This window comes from Mus caroli, unplaced genomic scaffold, assembly GCF_978045245.1.
Source record: "Mus caroli unplaced genomic scaffold, Mus_caroli_1 scaffold_7, whole genome shotgun sequence".
NCBI lineage: Eukaryota > Metazoa > Chordata > Mammalia > Rodentia > Muridae > Mus > Mus caroli.
In genome coordinates this window covers 133,874,792-133,895,846 of record NW_028227262.1, presented here as the reverse complement: position 1 = coordinate 133,895,846, position 21,055 = coordinate 133,874,792, and the positions used below count along the sequence as shown (strand labels likewise).

At 37.8% G+C, this 21,055-nt stretch overlaps 1 protein-coding gene across 3 annotated transcripts in view; it reads left to right on the top strand.

Annotated features, from left to right (window-relative positions):
• Mdfic (MyoD family inhibitor domain containing) overlaps positions 1–21,055 on the top strand; it is an 82,243-nt gene that overhangs the window by 43,480 nt on the left and 17,708 nt on the right. For all 3 annotated transcript variants that reach the window (XM_085840812.1, XM_021164706.3, XM_085840811.1), the window contains one exon: positions 7,675–7,953. In XM_085840812.1, the coding sequence (XP_085696938.1) occupies positions 7,675–7,953 (279 nt within the window). The remainder of the gene's footprint in view (positions 1–7,674; positions 7,954–21,055) is intronic.

Sequence of the window (21,055 nt, the reverse complement as noted above, 5' to 3'; positions counted from 1 at the left end):
GCAGTAAGTTACTTGGTTAGCATTTTAGGTTAGCATTCTACCTGACTCCATCCCTTTTACCTGTGATGTCATCTGTACATCCATTGCCCCGTGCTCAAAGATGCCCAGTCTTTGCTTGCCCACTAAGTTGAGTTTGCTTTTGTTATGGGAAGGTCCACTTAGATATATAATTTGGCAATGACTTTTTGCATGCTACTTTTGGAAAGGTTACTTGGTGAGCATTTTTGATGCATTTCTCCACACATCCTATGATATCGGTAACTGAATCTTTAATTCCCTTGTTATAACAGACAGAGTTTCTTGAATCTTCACTACAGTTCTACTCTCCTTCTATTATGCTTTTACAGCAATTCCCTAGGCCCAGGAAGGTGAAGGATGAAGTTTATAATGGTACTGAATACCAAACTGTTGCTTGATTTATTCAGGAAGGTTATTATATTCAGGGATCAAGTGACAGCTTAAAAGCTAGTATCATTCATCATCATCAGCTAATTTTCACTGGGTGTCCACTGGGTGCTGAGCATCATACAAGGCTCTTTGTCAGCATGCATGTGCCTGATAAGGTTGATGGGATTCTAGGAATACAGGATCCTGTCCTCAAGGAACGTTCTGCTGTCAATGTGAGTCACTGAAGACTCAGGATTGTCAAGTTCTGTGTACAAATGCATGGAACTAAAAACACTTCATTGCTGCAGAAATTACTGTCAGCAAACCTAGGTCCTATTCTCATTAATATCTACACTGTTGCCAGGGAAATAGAGAGATGTTGAATAGACAAGCATAGGTGTCTGCTCTAGTGACCTGAGCTCAGCAGCATACATTTATACTTTGGGCCTGCAGCAGATCCTTTCTGTCCTATACACATAATTTCGCTCCGTTTTTTACTTAATGAGATCCAATTGCCCCCCTCCTCCCAAACACCTATGCACTTCATCTTTCCTTGTGAGAAACTAGTCACGTAGATCTTGTCATCTAGATCTAGTGCCTGTTCCTTTCTAGATTGCTGGGTGATATGTATCCCTCTTCTGAAATTATTTGGAAGACCAACCTAGATCAAATTTGCTTCAACTTGTTGTCATCAATATGTAGATTAAGACAGTGAAGGTGATGCAGAGCAGCCCCTGTATGGGTGGATAAGGAACAGGGTGGGTCTCTGGAATACTTGGTAATGAGAATAGTATGAGCTGAGCCTGTGCACAGCATTTCCTTGTTGAGTTTCTTCCCTGCCTTAGGCCTGTGTCCTGCTGTGTGCAGTGAGTTTGTTTACTGGAGGACTCTGCTAAGATTTCCTTGTTTGATATCCATCACAGCCATGGCAGAGAGGATTCCCTTGGAGAAGACTTAGCAGTTCTTCTCCAGTTGATAACAAACATTTAGGTTCGGGGATTACCACAAGAGTGGAAAGGCCTCAGGAGAGTTTTATGTAGCAGTCCAATTTCTCCCCCTTCTCTCTTCCTCCCCTCAACCCGTTTCCTTATGGAGAACCTCATCTTTATGGTACTTTGCCCCTTTTACTTTTGAGATCTGGCCTTCTCTGTTTTCTTTTCGTTACCACTTAACTGCTTCTTGTCACCAGCCTGTATCAGTAGTGGGGCTTGCTCCAGGCAATATGTGCTTCTGTTCCTTGGGCTTTCTCCACTGGAGAGCCTCCAATCTCTGCTGTACTCCTGTGCAGGATATGGAAAGATATTTGCTGTGGTCTAACGTTTCAGGTTTCCAGTGCTGTTCTTCCCCCTGCTTAGTATCTTCTATTCCCCTTTGTAGTGTTTTTAATTCCAACACTAAATTGAGACAATAAAAAATAATTAGCCTGCTGCAACTTAGCTAACACACATGCTTATTTGAACTTCGGTGCATCCAGATCTCTGGCTGTTCCTTGCAATCCTATATCTCATGAAAGGTTGCTTGATCTCTGGTTTCAGAGGCTTTTCGAAATTTGTCTGTATAGAGGGGTACAATGGTCTAGATTTATTTGCATATGGCTAAAATTTATTTGCATATGACTAAAAATGACTGTTGCTTTTAGGAAAATCATCTCTTCCTAAAGCTTCCCGAGTTTTCTGGTTGGTGTGCACAGCCCAATACCACTTTGGTGTTTTAACTATAGAATGCCCAGAGTCCAGTGCCTATTAGCAAATCAGGAATGATTCCTTTGAAGAGATGAATTCATTGCTACTCTTAAAGCTCTCTGCCATCTTATACAAATGTCAGTATCTAAAAAAAATAGCTTTTAGAAGGATCATACCTTAATGGTAATTGTTTCATTGAGTTATTGTTTCTATAATATAAGGCATATTTAGTAATTTCCTTTTCTGTAAATTATGTATAAATGCATACACATTTACTTTTAGGTGTATCCATAATATAATAAGTATTAATAATTATAGATGGCAATCATTTTTATCAGTTGATTCAGTGGTAGAAAGGTATAGAAGTATCTCTTGAGTCAGGAAACAAAGAGATACCATAGCAAATTCTATAATGCTGTGAGATTACCCAGTAAGAATACTATTTTATCATATACATAAAGCTTGTAGATGATGCTTTATAAGCAAACCTGGAAATATAAACTTTTCAAGTCCATGAATAAAATCTTCTCTACCCAGATAAGTTATCTAGAGACTAAGAAACATCATAAGGCCAGACTTTTCATTCATTTGAATAATCAAGCAGTATGTGCGTGCATATCTCCTGTGTCTGGAGAGAGAAAAGTAGTGGGATTTTGCTTTTCACTGACTTATAGTTTGAGGATGTTTTAGAGAAATTTATACATCTTAACTGAAAAAATGTTCTATGTTCCTTAATTTTTTTCTGAATTTATTCATTTTTATTATATTTCTCCTACAAAATGCAAGATTATGTTTGCATATTTATTTGACAGAAGTTTTTCAATAGAAGATTGGAAAACAAAAAATTAGTAGCGTTATCACAGAATGTAAAAACAGGAGGCAAACGAGAAAAAATTAAAATGTGGGTAAACTCAGCAAGGGAAATTAAGGGAAGGACCAAAAACTGGGACTGGGAAGTCGGTCTTCTCATTGCTGCCATGAAGACTTCTGGTATTTGAATCTTTCAACATCCCTGAGTTACGCTTCTCAACTGTGATTAAAGCCTGGTGGCTCCCAGGGTAGGTCACACCCAAAGCCTCAGGGCCAGGCCTGGAAGGAGGGTGTAGAAACAAGTCTATCTCTGAGAACCTGGACCAATGGTTGAATCTGCCTTCAAGGCAAGATTCAGCACATGATTAGATACCAGCCTTGAACAACATGGAACTGCATTTGCCAGAATTTATGTGCCTCCAGGTGTTAAATATGTTTAATTATGTGATAGTGTTCTTTATGAAATATGGTAGCCATATTCCAGTTACTTCTCCCAGCAATTTTGAACAGTTGGTCTCTTTTATTTTGGATAGTACTACTTCCTATTGTCATCTTTTAATTTCCTTCACATTTGATTTAATCTTTTAACATAAACTTCAGTGTTCCAGACTCAAGAATTGTTTCCGTCTTGTGAACTCACATCCAAGGAGCCATAGCACCTGATTGGGATCGCAATTTAATGAATGTTCCAAAACACATAAGAATTCCAAAATATAACAATATGTTAAAGGTTCACATTAGATGCAGTGAAGATAGAAAATAGGATATGTGACCAAAAGAGTCCAGAGACTCTTTGTAGGTAAATAAAATCAGGAGGTAAATAAATGAGTTCCAGAAGCTCTTGGAAGGTAATGTAGAGATTCTGGCAGGGCAGAGTTTAGCAGAAATGTGCACCTAGCCTCTGCACATAGAGTCTTGACCCTGGCTGATAAAAAAGAGAGGATTGTCACCTTTGGAGTTTACCTAAATTCACATTATGTAGTAAAAAGAAAAACCAATGTAGCAAACAAACCAAAAACTAGTATAGATTTATCATGGGTCATATTGAAAAACATTTCATCTCCCACTTAAGGATACCAATGCATAGAAAGTGTCAGGATTAGAGCTCTATCTTAATAACATATTTAGTACTCTATTTTATACACATATATCCATGTAGTATATTGCATACATAACATCTCTACCATTACTCTCTGTGTGTGTTTGTCTGTTTTTCCATCTGTTCTATAGTCACCATGTGGTCCTGCATACCCACTAAGAACCCTAAAGCTATTTCTAAGAAAGCAACTTGGGATTTAGTGAGATTTTTATGTGTACATCAACCGTTTAAATTAACTAAGTGCACGAAAACTCTTGTAATTTTATTAAATATAGCTTTGATGGAGACCAGCAATAAAGATGATTTGCTCCTGTTAATAGATTATACCCTGGAATAAAACATGGCTTTCTATTGCTATTCCAGCAGCTGCAGTTTCAAGTGTACTTATTGCTAGCTACGATATCACCAAGGGTTTTTTTTTTTTTTTAATTATCAAAAGAAGTTCATGCTATCGACTCCTTTACCCTCATGTTTTTATCCCCATTGAGACCTGCTAGACCTAAGTCTACTGGTTTCCTCCCTGATTGAAAACATTTGAACCTAGAAAGTACAGTATTTCTTAAGACATTTGTAACTATTCATCATGGATATTAAAATTACAATCATGCTGCATTGTATGAGTCGTGGTTAAAAAAGAAAAATCCCTACACATATGGTGATCAGGTGACCAGTGCTATCCAGGTTTGAAGATGCTGACTGTTCTAATACCTGGTATTTGAAATTTTGACATGTATTGCATTCGTTTCTGAATATGGAGAATACATTTTTGCTCATAGAGAGTAAATTTAAAATGGGGTCTTTTGTAGCAGCACCCGTCCTGTTTGGAGTGATATAGCAGATGCTGAATGTTCACATATCAAACAAAATGCCAGCCTTCTGTAGAAAAGAGGTGTCAAAAAGTTTCTTTGTACCTTTAACGCATGTGATTATGTAGTACAAAATGCAGAGTTTGTAAAAAAATTTCTTGAATATACAGGCAAAAAAAATGAATAATTCAAAACAACCCCTAAGTTCTACATTCTATTGTCTCTTTATAACACAGGCAGAAGATAGCGGTGTACTCCCAATAGGGCTGAACTTGCACAAGTTATACCTCGGAAAATGCCAGATGGTCTATGGTCTACTTTTGAGAGCTGTCACATATGTAAAGATTTGAAAAAAGAGAGACAGCTGAATGAGAGCAGTGCATCATTAAAGCTGGAGCGAGGGTCCCCAGGCGTTGCCTGTGTTTTAAAAAGCATTGTGTCATCTCCGTATTAGCATGCGTGGGTTTTTTTTTTTTTTTTGAGCTATACATGATTTGTACACAATAAGAGGAAATCTATTATAAACCAAATAGTTGTGGTAAAATCAGGCAGGCAGTTTCGCTCTTCATTTGAAAATAAAATACTGTTTTCCTGTTTAGTTTTAATTGAATCTTGACCGTACGATTAAAATCATAGCCATGAAAAATGAGTGAAGTTACACTTCCTTTCTACTGAGATGAGTAAGAGAAAGCTTATCCCGTTTTGATTTCGTGTACGGCACACATGCGGCAAAATCAGTCAATGAAAAAAACTGTTTTAATGTTTAAACAATGTGGAAGTGAGGAGTTAATATTTGCTTATTTCATTGTAATTCAGAAACCACAGAAAAATAATCAGGTGACAGTGAAACAAAAAATAAAAGTACTATCATTTTACTGCCCTCAGAAATAGATATGGTTTGAAGATTGAAATGTAGATAAATCATTATCGATGCATTAAACTATCACTTGAACAGTAACCCATAATTTCCAGAGTTGGTTCTGTTAGGCGGGGAAAAAAGGGTCAAATCTCTCATTGTTTAGAATTTGGAGGCAGGACAGTCATCGTCTACCACTGTCTTTTTATTTAATGAGACTGACAAACTGTTACATAGTAATTCTTAGGTTCTCTTGGCCTAGAGCATGAGAAGACATTTTTGACTGCTTGATGAGGCCTTGTCCAGCCGTGGCCAATGACATTTCACCTTCATCAAACTCTCAGGTTGCTTGACGTGCTAGTTGTAGAGATGTAGCTCAAACATTCCATTTATTTGGAGAGATTACTAGAAAGTGCTCTGTAAAGGATCCTGAATCCAGTTTAGTTGTCTTTTTTGGCCTCTCCTGAAATGCATCGGCATCACTAGCAGTGGGTTCAGTAGCTGCCATTAGGATGTCATTCTGGTTTGCTCCACGAATCAGGAACAGATGATTCTCTAAATCACAAGATTGCATGTTCCTAGGAAGTGGATCTCCCTTTAGGAGGCTGGGCTGTAGATACTGGTCCTGGGGTCGCATGCAGCTGTTTAGAAATGCTGGTCAACAAAGATTATCACTATTCACCGAATGGTTCAAGGATGCATTGTCCAAACTATTAAATTCATTAACCCCTCTTAGTACAATTAATATATTCTATCTTTCCACTTTAAACTAAAATGGGTTTCTTTCTATCCTTTCCCTTTCTTTTTTCTTGTTAGTGGGAAAGAGTTACCAAACTGATATAACAGGACTCACTTTCTTATGCCCTTTATGTATTTGGACTCCTCCACACTTTTCAGTAATATTTTCAAGTTTTTGACACCTGTACGCATGTCTGCTCGTCTTCCTGCTTTAGCTCTGGGCCTCTATTATTGCTTTACAGGGTGGGTTAGGATTTTGATTTTTACCCTATGATGAAAATCTAAATTTTCCTTATTCATCTCTTAACTAGTTACCATTGATATTCTAGAATTCTGTTAATTTTGTGCAGTTTATCCTGTACACATCTTCTCAGTTCTTGCCCTTTAGTAACTTAGATTATTCATTCATGTTACAACTCCACAAGTTTGTGTCCTCCTTTCTAGAACTTTGACATTTTTCTTAATTTTTCTCACTTTTTTCTTTTCTTGGGGCTTCAGATGTAGCATTGTCTAAGAGGGATGAATGAAGGTGAGCTCTTTTTTTGGTCAGACTCAAATGGGGTTTGTTCTGAAGTGTGCACATTTGCCTTTGACAGCTACATTAGATCAGAGTGAAGTTGTTTTTCCTTAAAATGAAATTGAAATAATGGACACAGAAAAGATTTTCTCCCAGATTTAAAATTATTTTGAAGAAAACTGTGTTTGATTACTCTCCAGATTTGAATGTCTGAATTCATTCATCTTTTCGTTATAAAATGTAATTGGTGTGTTTAATGATGAGATCCTGGTATTTTGTGTATAGTATTTAGGAGAAAAACAAAAGCAAAAACAAAATAAAAAACCAAAAAACAAACAACAAAAAACAAAAAAACCAAGAGCAGCTTTCACTGAACCAGTGTGGAATTACTGTTTTTTTTTTTTAACATATTTTATCTTAAGCATTATTTTAAGTTACCAAATAGTTCATTGTATTTCTCTAATTTTATATTTTTGTACGAATTTTTTAAATTTATTTACATTTTCCTTTCCAAATTTTCTGAGCTATATCTACCTTCCTTCTTCCCTTCCTTCCTCCTTCCTTTTTCCTTCTGGAACATTCCTTTTCTACCTTTTCTTCTTTTTCTTCTTCCTCTCCCTTTCCATAAGCTCCCCTTTTCTTTAGTTTTATCATCATGGGTTAGATCTCAAGTCTGTATTTTTTTTATTTATATTTTCAAATCTATATTTTCATTATTGTAAAATATTAGCTTCTCTGCTTAACTAAATTAATTTTGTTTGTTTGTGTGTTTACCTCAGCCCAACCTGAACGTCTGCCTCAACTCCAGACATCAGCACAGGAACCCAGCAAGGAGGAAACAGGCAAGATAAAGAATGGCGGCCACACAAGGATGAGCAATGGGAATGGAATTCCTCATGGAGCCAAACATGTGTCTGTGGAGAATCACAAAATGTCAGCTCCTGTTTCTCAGAAGATGCACAGAAAAATCCAGTCCAGCTTGTCTGTAAACAATGACATCAGTAAGAAGAGTAAAGCAAATGCTGTCTTTTCCCAAAAAGCAGCTTCCTCACCCGAAGGTAAGTGTGACATAGATGTGCATCTTAAAAAAAAAAAGCCTTATATGAAATTATTTAGTCACAGTAAATCAATCAAGAAAACACCAGGAACATTTTTGCCTTTCCATCAGACAAAGAGAAATTTTGGTAAAATCCACTTAACTTTCTCCAATAAAAGTCCAGGATAAAAAAAGGGAGATTGGGCAGCCAGCACTGCTTTTAGATTGCCACCTTAGAGTGACTACTCATTACTTTAAATATAACAGGTGCTGGTTGTTTTTTTTTTTTTTAAATGCCACAGTTAAAAATATAAATATTCCATTTGGGGGCGTATCACAGTGCCTCTATTCTTTCCCTCCTTGGTGCAACATGTTACTCTGTTCAGTAGAGATAAGATTACCTGCTTGCATTTTTTTGTCTTGCAAATTCATTCATAATAAGCAAAGCTGAAATAGGGAAAAGATCATGTAATTTCCCTGGTCTTGCTGGAGAATGGACTAGGTGATGGGTATCCACTTTGTGAGCCATCTTCCAGTTCCCTTGCTGCCAGCACATAGCACTCGCCCACTCCAGCCCTGCCCAATCCTTTTACTCCGCTCTCAGAAACTCTTGCCAATGCTCTGTGACCTCAAGAAAGCTAGTTATTATTTCTTCTTCAATGGTACCTCATCTGCCCTTAGCCAACTTGAAGTTAGGCTAAATACTATGAACCCAGGGCAGTTTTTCTTTATTATAAAACAAACTCAATATGATGAAACCTGCAGATGCCCTTTGAATGGTTCGTTGTGTCATATTAAAAGAAAGAAGAAAACCCCAATCTGTGTAATTAAGGTTGTAAATTATTCCCAGCCTATGTATAGCCTTCTGTTCTTCCTCCTGCCCCTATTTGCAAATCCTTACCTAAAATCCTGAATCTCCCATATATATATTTGGTACTAGTAAAAATCTGTATTATGTATATAGACACATATATTTCATTATCTATGCATATTTTCTTTACCTTTCTATTTTAATTTCCCAGAAATCTTAGAGAAGAGGCTCAGGAATGCATCTGTAAAGTTAGCTATGCCTCCTCACAGTGATAGATTGAACTGTAAGTAGGGAATTTTGTTGCGAGTTCTCAGTAATGAGTAGGAGAAAGGATATTATGTTTGGGCTACAGATGTCTTAAACTCAACTGAGGCAAAGTGTTAGGTTGATCAAATGATATGATAATAAATGGTCTGCATAGTTCCAGGTCAGTGACCCTACTTTCCAAACTAATTAGATTGAAAAGGACATGACTGACATTTGAAAATGAGTTTGACATGTAAGCTGCATGGTCATCTCTGAAGTATAGGTAGGCTGTTAACTAAACTGGCTCTCCAAGGAGTTGAGAAGGCAATGCAATTTTCTTTGGAGGATCTTTACTTTGAGGTGATTGGGTGGAATAATTGAATGCAATTGAAATCTACTTGTTTTATACATATGAATTTATTTATTATGTTCCTAAGCCCTTGTTTTCCAGTTGGCATTTACTGGTTTTAATATTAAAAATGATAACACGGGCATATCAACCAAACTAGAAATAGCCTATGGAGCTTTTCAGTAGTTTTTGCTTTTTAATTGTGTTTGAATTCATTTGAAATGCAAGAATGCAGCTGTGGAAGAAACACAGAGGAGAAAAGGCAATGTGTATGAATGAAACATGTAGCCCTCTCCCATGGTTTTCTTCTCATTTCTTCATTTTGTCATCCTTTTCTCTGCCCTCCAATCTCTACTTAGGATTGACCCCATATATTTGGATATGGGTAGTCTATATACTATAAACTACAGTTCTTATAAAATAGCATTTGAGATCAAATTGTGCATATGGGGAGAATGAAACACCAAGGAAAGTATCAAGCGTGTTGCAGAGACCCATCCATGTCTTTTCTCTTAGCTTCTAGAATTGAGGTAGCTGAATATTTTCTAATCTGTTTTTGATTCTTGATTAATATTTCATTGTCTTATTTCTTATGTTCTCACCATTAGAGATTTTCATGAATTCAACTCTCATTTAAGGTTATGCCCTTAAACTTTGCCTCACATTTACAGTCACGCACCTCCTTTTTTGACCTCGGAGAAGGTGAATACAGCAAACCGCATATAGGCCAAGCTGTGGAAAGAGAGCGTCTAGTCTTGAAGCTCAGTTTTACCTTGACCCTGTTGACTGTGGTGTCGCATCTGACCTCCTCTCTACCTGTTTCCTCATTTCTATTTTGATAATTGTATGCAATTTACAGACGAATAGTCTGGCTGTCAGGAATAGGAGTCCCCATGCAGGAAGCAGGTAGACTGTTTATGGTACATAGCAGGTAGGCTCTATCTAGATGAGACAACACAGATGGAAGAGGATGATAGACTGCCTCTGGTTTGCAGTCAGCTCTGCCTCAGAACTCCACACACTCAGCCATATTGAAGTCCAGGCCTCACTTTTGTATAACAATGCTCTATCCCTAAAAGTGTTTTCCATACTGGGTCAGTGCAAGTTGTTCATCTTTGCAATGAATCACTGTGTATTAGCAATGAATCACTGTGTATTAGCAATATATTAATTCTTTCATTTAAGCCAGAAAGATGTCTCCCAAGTTGTCAATATTATTTATACTCAAGGTAAAAATTGCAACCAAATGAGAGGATAGTGTCAAAGTGGGTAAGCAGAGCTGGTTTTGAAGTTTTCAGATAATATTATTTTGTACTTTATTGTTAGATTGCTGAATGTAGAACAAACATAGATGATGAAGGCTGAAGTAAATATGAAATAAACAAAAGACTGCACACCTATAATATACAAACAGCATCATAATTCTGGCACCAGTGGTACCTACAAAGCTAGTTTTAGACAATCCAGGGCTAAATCATAGTAAGGCCCTGTCTACCAAAATTAAAAAAAAAAAAAAAAAAAAAAAAAAAAAAAAAAAAGAAGAAGATAGAAGGAAAGAAAAAGAAAATATCCCTCAAACAAAGAAACAGAGGCAGCTTTTTTTGGGGGGTGGGGTGGGGAAGTCTATTGATTAAAATTTTCCATTGCAATTGTTTTAAAAAACAAATCCCATGCATGTTAATTCACACGAGTAACCAAACCAATTCGACCCCCACTGTTGTATAGTTGCATGTACTATGGGCCTTCTGTAGCCAGGGACAATTCCAGCAGAGCCAATCCATTCCTGCTGTGGCCCTGTCCTTTGAGGAATGCATCAATTTTCTCCACCTTTCACAAAGAGGACTGTCCTGCGTTTAAAGTAGCTTGGCTGTAAAAAGGCACTCAAAACTTAAAGACAAATCTGCCTTCTAAAATGATGTAATCAAGACAGTGGAGAGGTGGCCCAGCAGTTAAGAGCATCGGCTGTTGTGCCATGTGACCTAGGTGCAGTTCATAGCCCACAATTGTGTGGGCTTAAAATTGTCTGTCAGTCCAGTTCCTGAGAATCCAATGCCCAATTCTGGCCCCTGAGGACACCGGGCATAATTCAAGACCAGTTTACTCTGCATAGTGAGATATGACCTCAAAGAATCAAGCTAACTAACCAACCAAATAACTAACTAGTCTGATCTAAAGACCGTTTACCCAACATTCCCACATCACTTAGTGTGAATGGCAATCCGCCTGCGGTGGAGGCATGGGGTTCCATTTCAGTGAACAGGTATCTACTTAAATCCTTTCCTTTCTTACTTTGAGGAGGAGCTATCACACCTGTGCTCTGTACTGGTTTTCCTCCCCTAAGAGATTGAATTCTCAAGACTTGTGGGAGGTGCTGACTCTGTAATGTTTTCCCTGGTGCCTGCAGTCTTACAGTTTTCCAAGTATTCATGAGTGGTGTGTTGATTTATTTCAAACCATGGTGTCTCACTCTTCCTTGAAACTAGCATAGCTCATATATTCTTCTAAATTGTTCATTTTTGCAGCGGAGAGAGAAAAGTACTTATGTGGAAAGACAGCACATTTTACTTAAAGGTTATTAAATTAGTAGATTTCTTCCTGTTTTGTATAATTAAATATTTTCATACATTCTTAAATTTTCTGATTGCATCACCCAGGTGGAGAGTTTTAAGACTAAATGTGTAAGATTCTTGACCTTTGAAATAATTATAGTGTAATTTAGTATCATCTAATATTCAAATTGCCAAGGGTTTTCATTAGTCTTGAAGACACTTTTCCTTTCCTAGAGATGGTAAATGGTAATATGTTTTAGGTGTGCCAGTTATAGCTATATTTTTTGTAAAAATTAGGTTTCCACAAAAATATTGTTAAAGAATTTCTATTCTCTTTAGGGATGTTTGGTAATTTATTTGCACTCCACACCTGATACTCAAGAGTCAAGTATTTGTAAGAGGTACACATTGGATTTCAGCATCTCACTGAACATCAGTGCTTGGAAAGACTGAAAAGCACTGGCTCTATGGCAATAGCTGGAGCTATCTCACGTTTAATCATATGGAAGTGGTGTAGTCTGATATGTAGAATATACATTATGGAACCTGTCTGCCTGGGTTTGCTTATCAGCTCTACTTGACAGTTATTCATCAGGATGAGGTAGCAGCCTGTTGTACTGCAGCATCTTCTCTGGAATAAGGGGGTGTTATATGTACCTACATTTTAGGATTATTATAAGTACTCAGTGAGGTTGAGCAGCTTTGTGGTCATCATTACTGAGGCGTATGAGGTTACTGGCATGAAAGTATGCTTCCTGGAAAGGGTGCTAGATGGAGACTTAAGAGATAAGGTGGAGTTGAGTTAAATGGTTGAAGGTAAGACTGTCCTAGGATTTTTTTTAAAATTTATTTTTTATTCTATTGCTGTGGTCAAATATTCTGATAAGAGCAACTGAAGAGGAAAAAGGTTTATTTTAGCTCACCATTTACAATTAGATTCCATCATAGCAAGGAAGTCAAGGCAGCTGGAACTTTAAAAAGTCATGTCACATCAATAGTCAAGGCCAAAGAGGCACAAATGCATGCTTGCTTAACACTCAGCTCGTTTTCTCTACCATGATACTATTTAGAATGCAAACCCAGGGAACGTTGTTGCCCACATGGACTCAGTTTTCCCACATCTACTAACGTAATCAAGACTCTCCCCCGCCTACTGGCCCTTCTGATCCAAACATTTCCTCATGAAGACTCTCGTCAGGTGATTTCATACTGTGTCAAGCTGACGGTTTAAAGTAACCGTCAAATAGGAGGAGGAGGAGGCATTGGAAAGGTACAAGAAGCTTTATGAATTAGTTTACATGAACAATTTGATCTTGTGGATAAGCTGACATAGAAGAGATGATACTGAATGAATAGGAAGGCATCATTCCACTGGCAGCCGGGATGTCTTTTCTGAAGATGGATCTCCATTCTCTATGACTTGCTGAAGGACATCATTGTGTCAGCTACAATAATTCGTGTTGTATTTTCATTCCATTGTTGAGAACTCCCTTGGTTGTTCTTGTATATGTCTAGGCACCGTCTTACTTGGCACCTGCACTGCAGTCTGTGCAGTGTCTTTACTCTGACTCTATTACAGCCTTCCTGCTCTTTAGTGAGGAACTATCACGGTTAAGTCAGAGAGTAAAAGGCTTGAGACATGTTGGATTTCAGAGGCTAAGAGGATCTAGTTGAGTTCTCTGGGCCTGCGGAATGATTAAAACCCAATCTCTTTGGTCTTTTCTTCTGCCGCCCTTTTTTATATTGTCCTATGACATTCTGACTCTGTGATCTTCTCTTTGCTCCTTTTAAGGCTCTTCCTCTTCCTTCTTTTCTGTGCATTTTCCTGAGCATTCATGCTGGTGTTTTGTTTGTTTGTTTTGTTTTGTTGTTTTGTTTTTAATAATATACTAGAGAGTTGAGTATCCTCTTGACAACAACAAGTCCTCCAGGAAACTGCTGCCAGCCTTACCAGTTTATTAATTATTATTATTATTATTATTATTACCACTACTACTATTATTATTATTACAATTGCTATTATTATTTTATTTTTTTCTGTATAGTTTTAGATGACTTACACATCCAAAATTTAAAAGCCAGGTGTAAAGTGTTAACATTTAGGTTAAGTTACTCAGTCTAAATTTTATAACACTTTAAAAGCTTTGTTTTTCCCCATGAGAAGATTTTGCCTATAAGTGTAGAAGTAGCAGACCAGTATCTTGGTATGGATGGATAATGATCAGGATATGTGGTGTCAGCACAGTGTTCCAGTTGGAGTTTCCAGAGGCACATTTTCGATGACTTGTGGAAAATATGTCATGGCATTCCTCAAAGAACTTAATTTGCCTGGGTAACATTGTGATTGCTTGGGTTCTGTTTTCTCAGGCACAGTGTTTTCCAGTGCATGGCAGAATAACATTCAGCGTGAGTGGTTTAGAATTGTGCTTTCCAGTGCAATATTTGCCAGTACTCTGGAGAATAGGGGTTCGCTGCACATCCAGTGCACTAGGTAGAACAGCAAGTACTGTGTGTGGGTGCTGTCAAGTAAGTCTTTATGTTTTACTTACTTGAAATAAATAAATGTTTAAAAATTGTAACAATTATCAGTAACTTTACAGCAAATAAATATCTAAATAAATTTATTTAGAAGTTAGGAAAAATAGAAAAGATTTAACAAAGTTTTGAAATACTAAAGCACACACACACTAACAGAGATATTGAAAACATGCCTCAGTCCTCAGAGTTCACCCATGAATCCTTTGTTAAAATAATCAACATCTTTGTCGGTTATCTGGAATGGTGTTAAAGGCTGTCAGCTACGTATGAACTCTACCACTGGAATTTCTGGCTTTTAGTTTTGTAGTGAATTTCTGTCATGCAACTGATCCAACCATTTAAATTAGCTCAGCATCCACTCAGGAGATGGGTGGGGAGGAAATCAAACAATGGGGATACAGATAGATTGGCCAGGAAGCTTTAGGGTGTGGGGTGCTTGGGAGAAGAGGCTATTCAGAGCCAACTGAAATCGAATGAACTGAGTAGACCTATGTCCCTGTTTGCACAGATGCTTTTTAGCATTTTTTTTAGTACAAAAAAATAGTTTTTGTTTAAAATTATAGGTGTGTGTGTGTGTGCGCGCGTGTGTGCATGTGTGTGTCTTGTGTCTCTATCTTTTGCTTGCTTTTGTTTTGAGACCAATTTTTATTCTATAGGAGAAGTGGGCAAGGATATAGGAAGGTCTATTCTCAAACCCAAGTTGTGCCATGCCATGTGTGGACAGTAGAAGCCCTGAAGTTTTGTTGCATGTGTTTCAGACAGATGGACAGATCTTGATCTTGGTCTGAGACTACCCCTAAGTAGAATAAGAACAGAAGTCACATGATCATTCTAAGGTCTCCCATTACTTCCCTAGTCTACTCATTGGGAAAATAACTAGAAATTACAAAGTCAAGAGGAATAACTGAATGTAGTTGGCAGCTGCTTATGGCTGGTCTTATAAGGGATCAGTCTGAAATAATTCAAGTGGGAAGTTCCAAAACACATCTGCAAACACATTCATGAGTCTTGAGAGAAAGTTTAAGACCAAGGATGCCTACTAATATTTATTCTCACTAGAAGTTATGTGAAACTCTGAATGGTCTGTTCTTAAGTAGAGTTTTCCAACTGAAAGACAGGTGGTTGGGATCAGATTCCTGGAGGCTGGCCAAGTTAGTGCCATAGGTATGTAAGTGCTGGAGTCTTAGGAGACAAATATAGAGCAATGTCAGACATTTTCCAGATACAAAATCAGATGGAAACCAAGTCTGAGTGATGCCACACCTACAAGATAGCCTGGAAGAATTTGGAGTCAGAGAGAAGCAGAAGACCATTCCATTGGGAGGAATTAAGAAAGGCAAGTATACATCCTCTGTGGTCTATTTTCAAGAGTACAGAGAACAAAGGCTCTAAGACCATGAAGGTGACCATATCTGGTTGTACCAAGTTTTGTTTGCAGGTAAAATAAGATGAGCCCCCAAAATAATAGATTTAGTAACTAGGAAAACACAAAGTAAAACCCTTGTAATATCTCTCTCTCTCTCTCTCTCTCTCTCTCTCTCTCTCTCTCTCTCTCTCTCTCTCTCACACACACACACACACACACACACACACACACACACACACACACATGAAAAATATCCAAAACAAAACAACAAACATAAAGGCTGGAGCCAAAGTACATATGGAAGGAACTGATTCTCTTAAGTTTATATTTTTGTTTGTTTGTTTGTTTGTTTGTTTGTTTGTTTTTCTGAGATGGGAAAGATTTGAGTATGTTTACCTTTGGGTGAAAAAGATCTATGAGAAGAAAAGGTTGAAGCTATGAGAAGGTAATTATCATGGCTTCTTCACAAACTAGCTCGTAGTTTCCTTAGAGTTTAGATCTGAGTTCCGTACACTAGATTAAATGAATATACAAACAGTATCAAAGCAAGAGCACTGAGTAGCTAGAGAAGCATTTGATGAGGCACTGACCGCAGGGGCTCTGCTCTGTATGTAATGTGTGCTTGGTTAATCCTGCAAGTCTTCTCAGGTAACTTTTATGGAATGACATGATGTGAAGCTTTGCTGATTAAAAAGTGCCTCTTCTCAAGTCCATACTCCTATTTTCAAATACCAATACCATTTGAACAGAAGGCATTAAAAGAGTCTTATGGTTATGAGTCTCAAATTCCTGAATTTTGTGTCTTGGTTCAGAGATCCATGGGACTTAATAGCTTCTTGTAACCAACACTCACGAGGCCCTGAGTTCAATTTAGTCAAAGGTTTTGTTTGTTTGTTTGTTCTTGTTTTGTTTGTTTGTTTTAAATAATAGTTAGCAATAAAACAAGGCACAAAGTAGTAAACAAAGAGTTATGGCATTAGAGCATGTGTACAAGAGGGATGAGTTAGGAAACCACTGAAGTTCAGACAAGCAAAACTCAATATGGTGATTTTAATCTATGTTTAAAGATGTGGTGTAGCCAGGCGTGGTGGCACACGACTTTAATCCCAGCACTCAGGAGGCAGAGGCAGGTAGATTTCTGAGTTCGAGGCCAGCCTGGTCTACAAAGTGAGTTCCAGGACAGTCAGGGCTACACAGAGAAACACTGTCTCGAAAAACAAACAAACAAACAAACAAAACAAAACAAAACAAAACAAAAAAAACCCAAAACCAAAACCAAAAAGATGTTGTATGATTCCTAGGGAGGTATGAACATTTATTACTCATCCCAGATAGGGAATCAATGACAAACCAAAGCCCAACTTAGTGAACTGGTAAGTTTTATTGGAGTTACTTACAAGAATATGTGTGAAGGGTTACTTTTAGGAGGACAAATATCTTAAAGGCATTTGTACTGCTGAAGTCCATCCCAGCATGATAGGTGACAGATCACACACACACACACACACACACACACACACACACAGCTGAAGACTTTGTCTCAAGAGAGTTCTTTCCAGGCAGCTCAGTTTGTGTTCTATATCCTCTACTTAACTTAGATGCTCTCTGCTGTTTCTCAGCAATCCCTGCAGCTTTACATACACTTGGGAAGGAGGGTCCTAGTGAATTTAGTCAGTTTCACTATTAGGATCTTCTTTGAAGTGTGGGTATTTTAATCTGGAGGAAAAGGGTTACCCAGGAAAGCAAAGGTGTGGTTTCGTATGGTCTGCTCTTCATAAACTAATGTCCTAGCAGAGGTCTGAAAAGTGTTATATTTAAAGTATAATTGTGAGTTGTAATTAATTGTGAGTTGTAATTAATTGTGATTGTGTCTTACACAGTCACTGATCATGTTTGGTTTAATGAATTAATTTGAGAATCTTATAAAACTTGTTACTTTTTTTCCTAAGACTTTAAAAAAGGTCAAAAAAATCTTGTTAGTTTTTGTGGCATTCTTGAGGTAACTAAAGATGTTAGATATAAGTAGATACGTTATTTAAAAATCAAGTGGTTCTAAGAACTGAACTGATTGTAGGATTTAATGAACCACTGTGGCTGGTTTTAATTTTGAGACAGGAAGTCTGGAGCAGGTATTGTGCTGACATGATCTAGATTTACTGCTTTTAAACATCATCTTGTCTTATCTGATGAGTATAGGTTACTAGTATGAAATTACTAGCAAATGAAAGGCTTTTTTAAATAGCTCTTGCTATTTTTAAATAGCTCTTGCTATTCAGAGGGTAAGTGATGAGTTAGAATGTGTATGGCATTTCAGGAGGCCATGAGATGTAGTTGCATGTGAATATTCACTGACTGTAGAATACAGTTTGATGAAGAATATGATTTCAACAGGAAAGAAAAAAGGATTAAAGGATGACTCCCATTGTTTCAGCCAGAGGAAGGATGAAGTTGCCACTAACTAAATGTGATACTAGAGATAGAAGAAAATTTAGTTTTGGTGGTGTTGGACTTGAGTTCCCATAATGTATATGACTGGTGGTTTGCAATGTGTGGTAGTTTAGAACGACGGAGTTCAGAAGAAAGGCCTGCAGTTTGAGATATTTTCTATGTGACATGAGGGTGTAGTGTATATAATGCCTGAGTCATCACACTCTAAGATGATGCGAACATGAAACAGGCTATAAGTGTGGGATTCTTATGATTCATTTTGTCCAAGGAGCCAGCATCCTTTGGACACTTTCCATATAAGTCTAATATGAATTCTGCCAAGAAGGAAAAAGTACAGAAATATCTCAAGAACACAGCCTTGAGCGGCGACTTCATTATGTAGAAGACAGCAAATGAAAAAGAACTGGGGAAAAAGTACAGCTGAGTGGAAATTTATCAAAAAATAATAGAGAGCCAGTTTGGCAGCTAAATGAAGAAAGTATTTTAAAATGGAATAAGTATTTACATGTCACATGCAACCGACACTCCAATAGGATGAATGAGAATTATTCGTGGAGGGCATCTGTGGTGCTTGTATCATTTGCTCTTCTAGTTGCTATTACAACATACCCGACAAAAGCAAATAAGCACTGATTTCTTTTGGCTCACAGTTCAAGGATTCATTCTGGGATGGTGCCTGACAATGAAGTTACATGAGTGTATGTGTGGGGAGTCATAACATAGCACAGTTCTATAAGCGTGTGTGTGTGTGTGTGTTTGTGTGTGTACACTATCAGAGTTTAGATCATTATAAAAGGAATGGTCATGTTTTGAGAACAGAGAAGTTATGGTGTGACAGGAATGTGTGGTAGGTGGGCACATTCCATATTCAGTAAGCAATATAAAAGATTAATGCTGGTGTTCAACCAATTTCCCCCTTTTATTCAGCAGGATTCCACTCCACTGGTGGACTGTCCACATTGACTCTGAGTCTTCCCTGCTCATATATAAACCTTTCTGGAAACATCCTCATAGGCATAGTCAGAAGTGTGCTTTTTCAATCATTCTAAGTCCACTCAAATTGACAGAGAAGATGAACCACCATCACAGTGATGTTCATATTTTTGGTCTCTTTTGGGGGGCAGTGTGCATGTCTTGCTGATTCTAGACAGAAAAATAAAAGGCTGAAGATTAGTCATTTCTTTGCAAGGAGGTTTCTTAAAGAAACATAGTGAAAGAACTGGAGGCTAGAGATGAAAGTTTTAGGAATGGAATGTATTGATTGGCAAAGTCATTTAATACAGGGAGACATTGATGATGCATAATGTTGAGTCTGGGAGAGTCAAAGGGGAGGAGGTTCATGACACACTGTGTTAATAGTCTCTCTCTCTCTCTCTCTCTCTCTCTCTCTCTCTCTCTCTCTCTCTCTCTGTGTTTGTCTGAGTATGTGTGTGTGTGAGTGTGTTAGTGTTAGTACCTATCAGATTTTAGATCATTAGAAAATTGTCCTGTTTTGAGAACACTATTATAATACCTACATTATTTCATTCCTTAAACCTGAGGCATTTCTTTAACTGGAAATCTTTCGAATGGCCTATAGATTATTCCATACTAAACATGTAGTTTGGAGACCATCTACCTAAGAAAATATATTATGTTTTGGCACCAAGTCAAATGTGCTAAATGATTCTGTGTTTTGGGAAATATTAAAAAAAAAAAAAACAAAGAACAAAAAACTAAACAAAACAAACAAAAAACCTGAACTGACATGTTCCTGCACTTGTGCCCCGTGGCCTGGCCAGCCATGCACTGGTGTGCAATGGCTAACCTGTTTTTATCTCATGGAGACTCTGACTCAGAACTCCACAATTTCCCCACCCAGCTCGCTAGGTCCCCACTGGTATGTCACTACCACACCAGCTCCATGCTTCAAATCCTCCATGGCCTTTGTGGTGCACATCAGGCAAACTCATGCTTTGCAGAGGTACCTTTCTCTTGTGAACCCAGACGAGCTGCTGTGTGAAAGAAAACACAACACAAACTTAGTTCAGAAACAATGCTAACTCAATCTCTGGGTACAACAAGTAAAACGAAATCTTGTAGCCTTATTAAAACCTGATTCCTCCAGTGGCAAATCCTTGCTGATCTGCCATGATACTGGGAAACTCTGTGAGCTACATCTTTCCCTTAAGCTGTCCCCATTCCAAAAAGGACCTAACTCTCTCCCACTTCCTCTCTTCCTCGATCCAACCCAGAAGTCCTGCCTACTTGCCCAGTGATTGGCTCCTTTATTCACTAGGGAACTGGTTCACAAGAAGCCACCTGAGTTCATGGCTCATTCCTCATTCCAGATAGCCCTTCCCAGGAAACCGGAATTTACATAAAAGTACAAGCAGCACAGAGCCATCCACAACAACTCTGATTGTGAACATTGTAGAAGGAGTTCTGAGTTGTTTCATAGTGGTATCAATAGCAGTGGATGCAAAGACATTTAGGGAGGAAGGAATTTTAGAGGTGATACAGGATATGCAAGATGTATTGAATCTTCTTACAAAAACTGGTTGGTGACTCATGAGTGTTCTACTATTTGTAAAACATAGAGAGAAAAAGGGCATCAAAGTATTGCTCATAGACTACTTCATGATGTATTGGTGTGTGTGTGTGTGTGTGTGTGTGTGTGTGTGTGTGTGTGTGTGTGTGTTTGGTACTAAGATGAGTGTATTAGAAAACTATTTGGAAGTGTCACCCATACACCCTTAGTGAGGGGATGTTAAGCCTTGCTGGTTGTGGTGATAATGGTGGTGAAAAGATCATTACTTAGATGGGGCACAGGGAAGC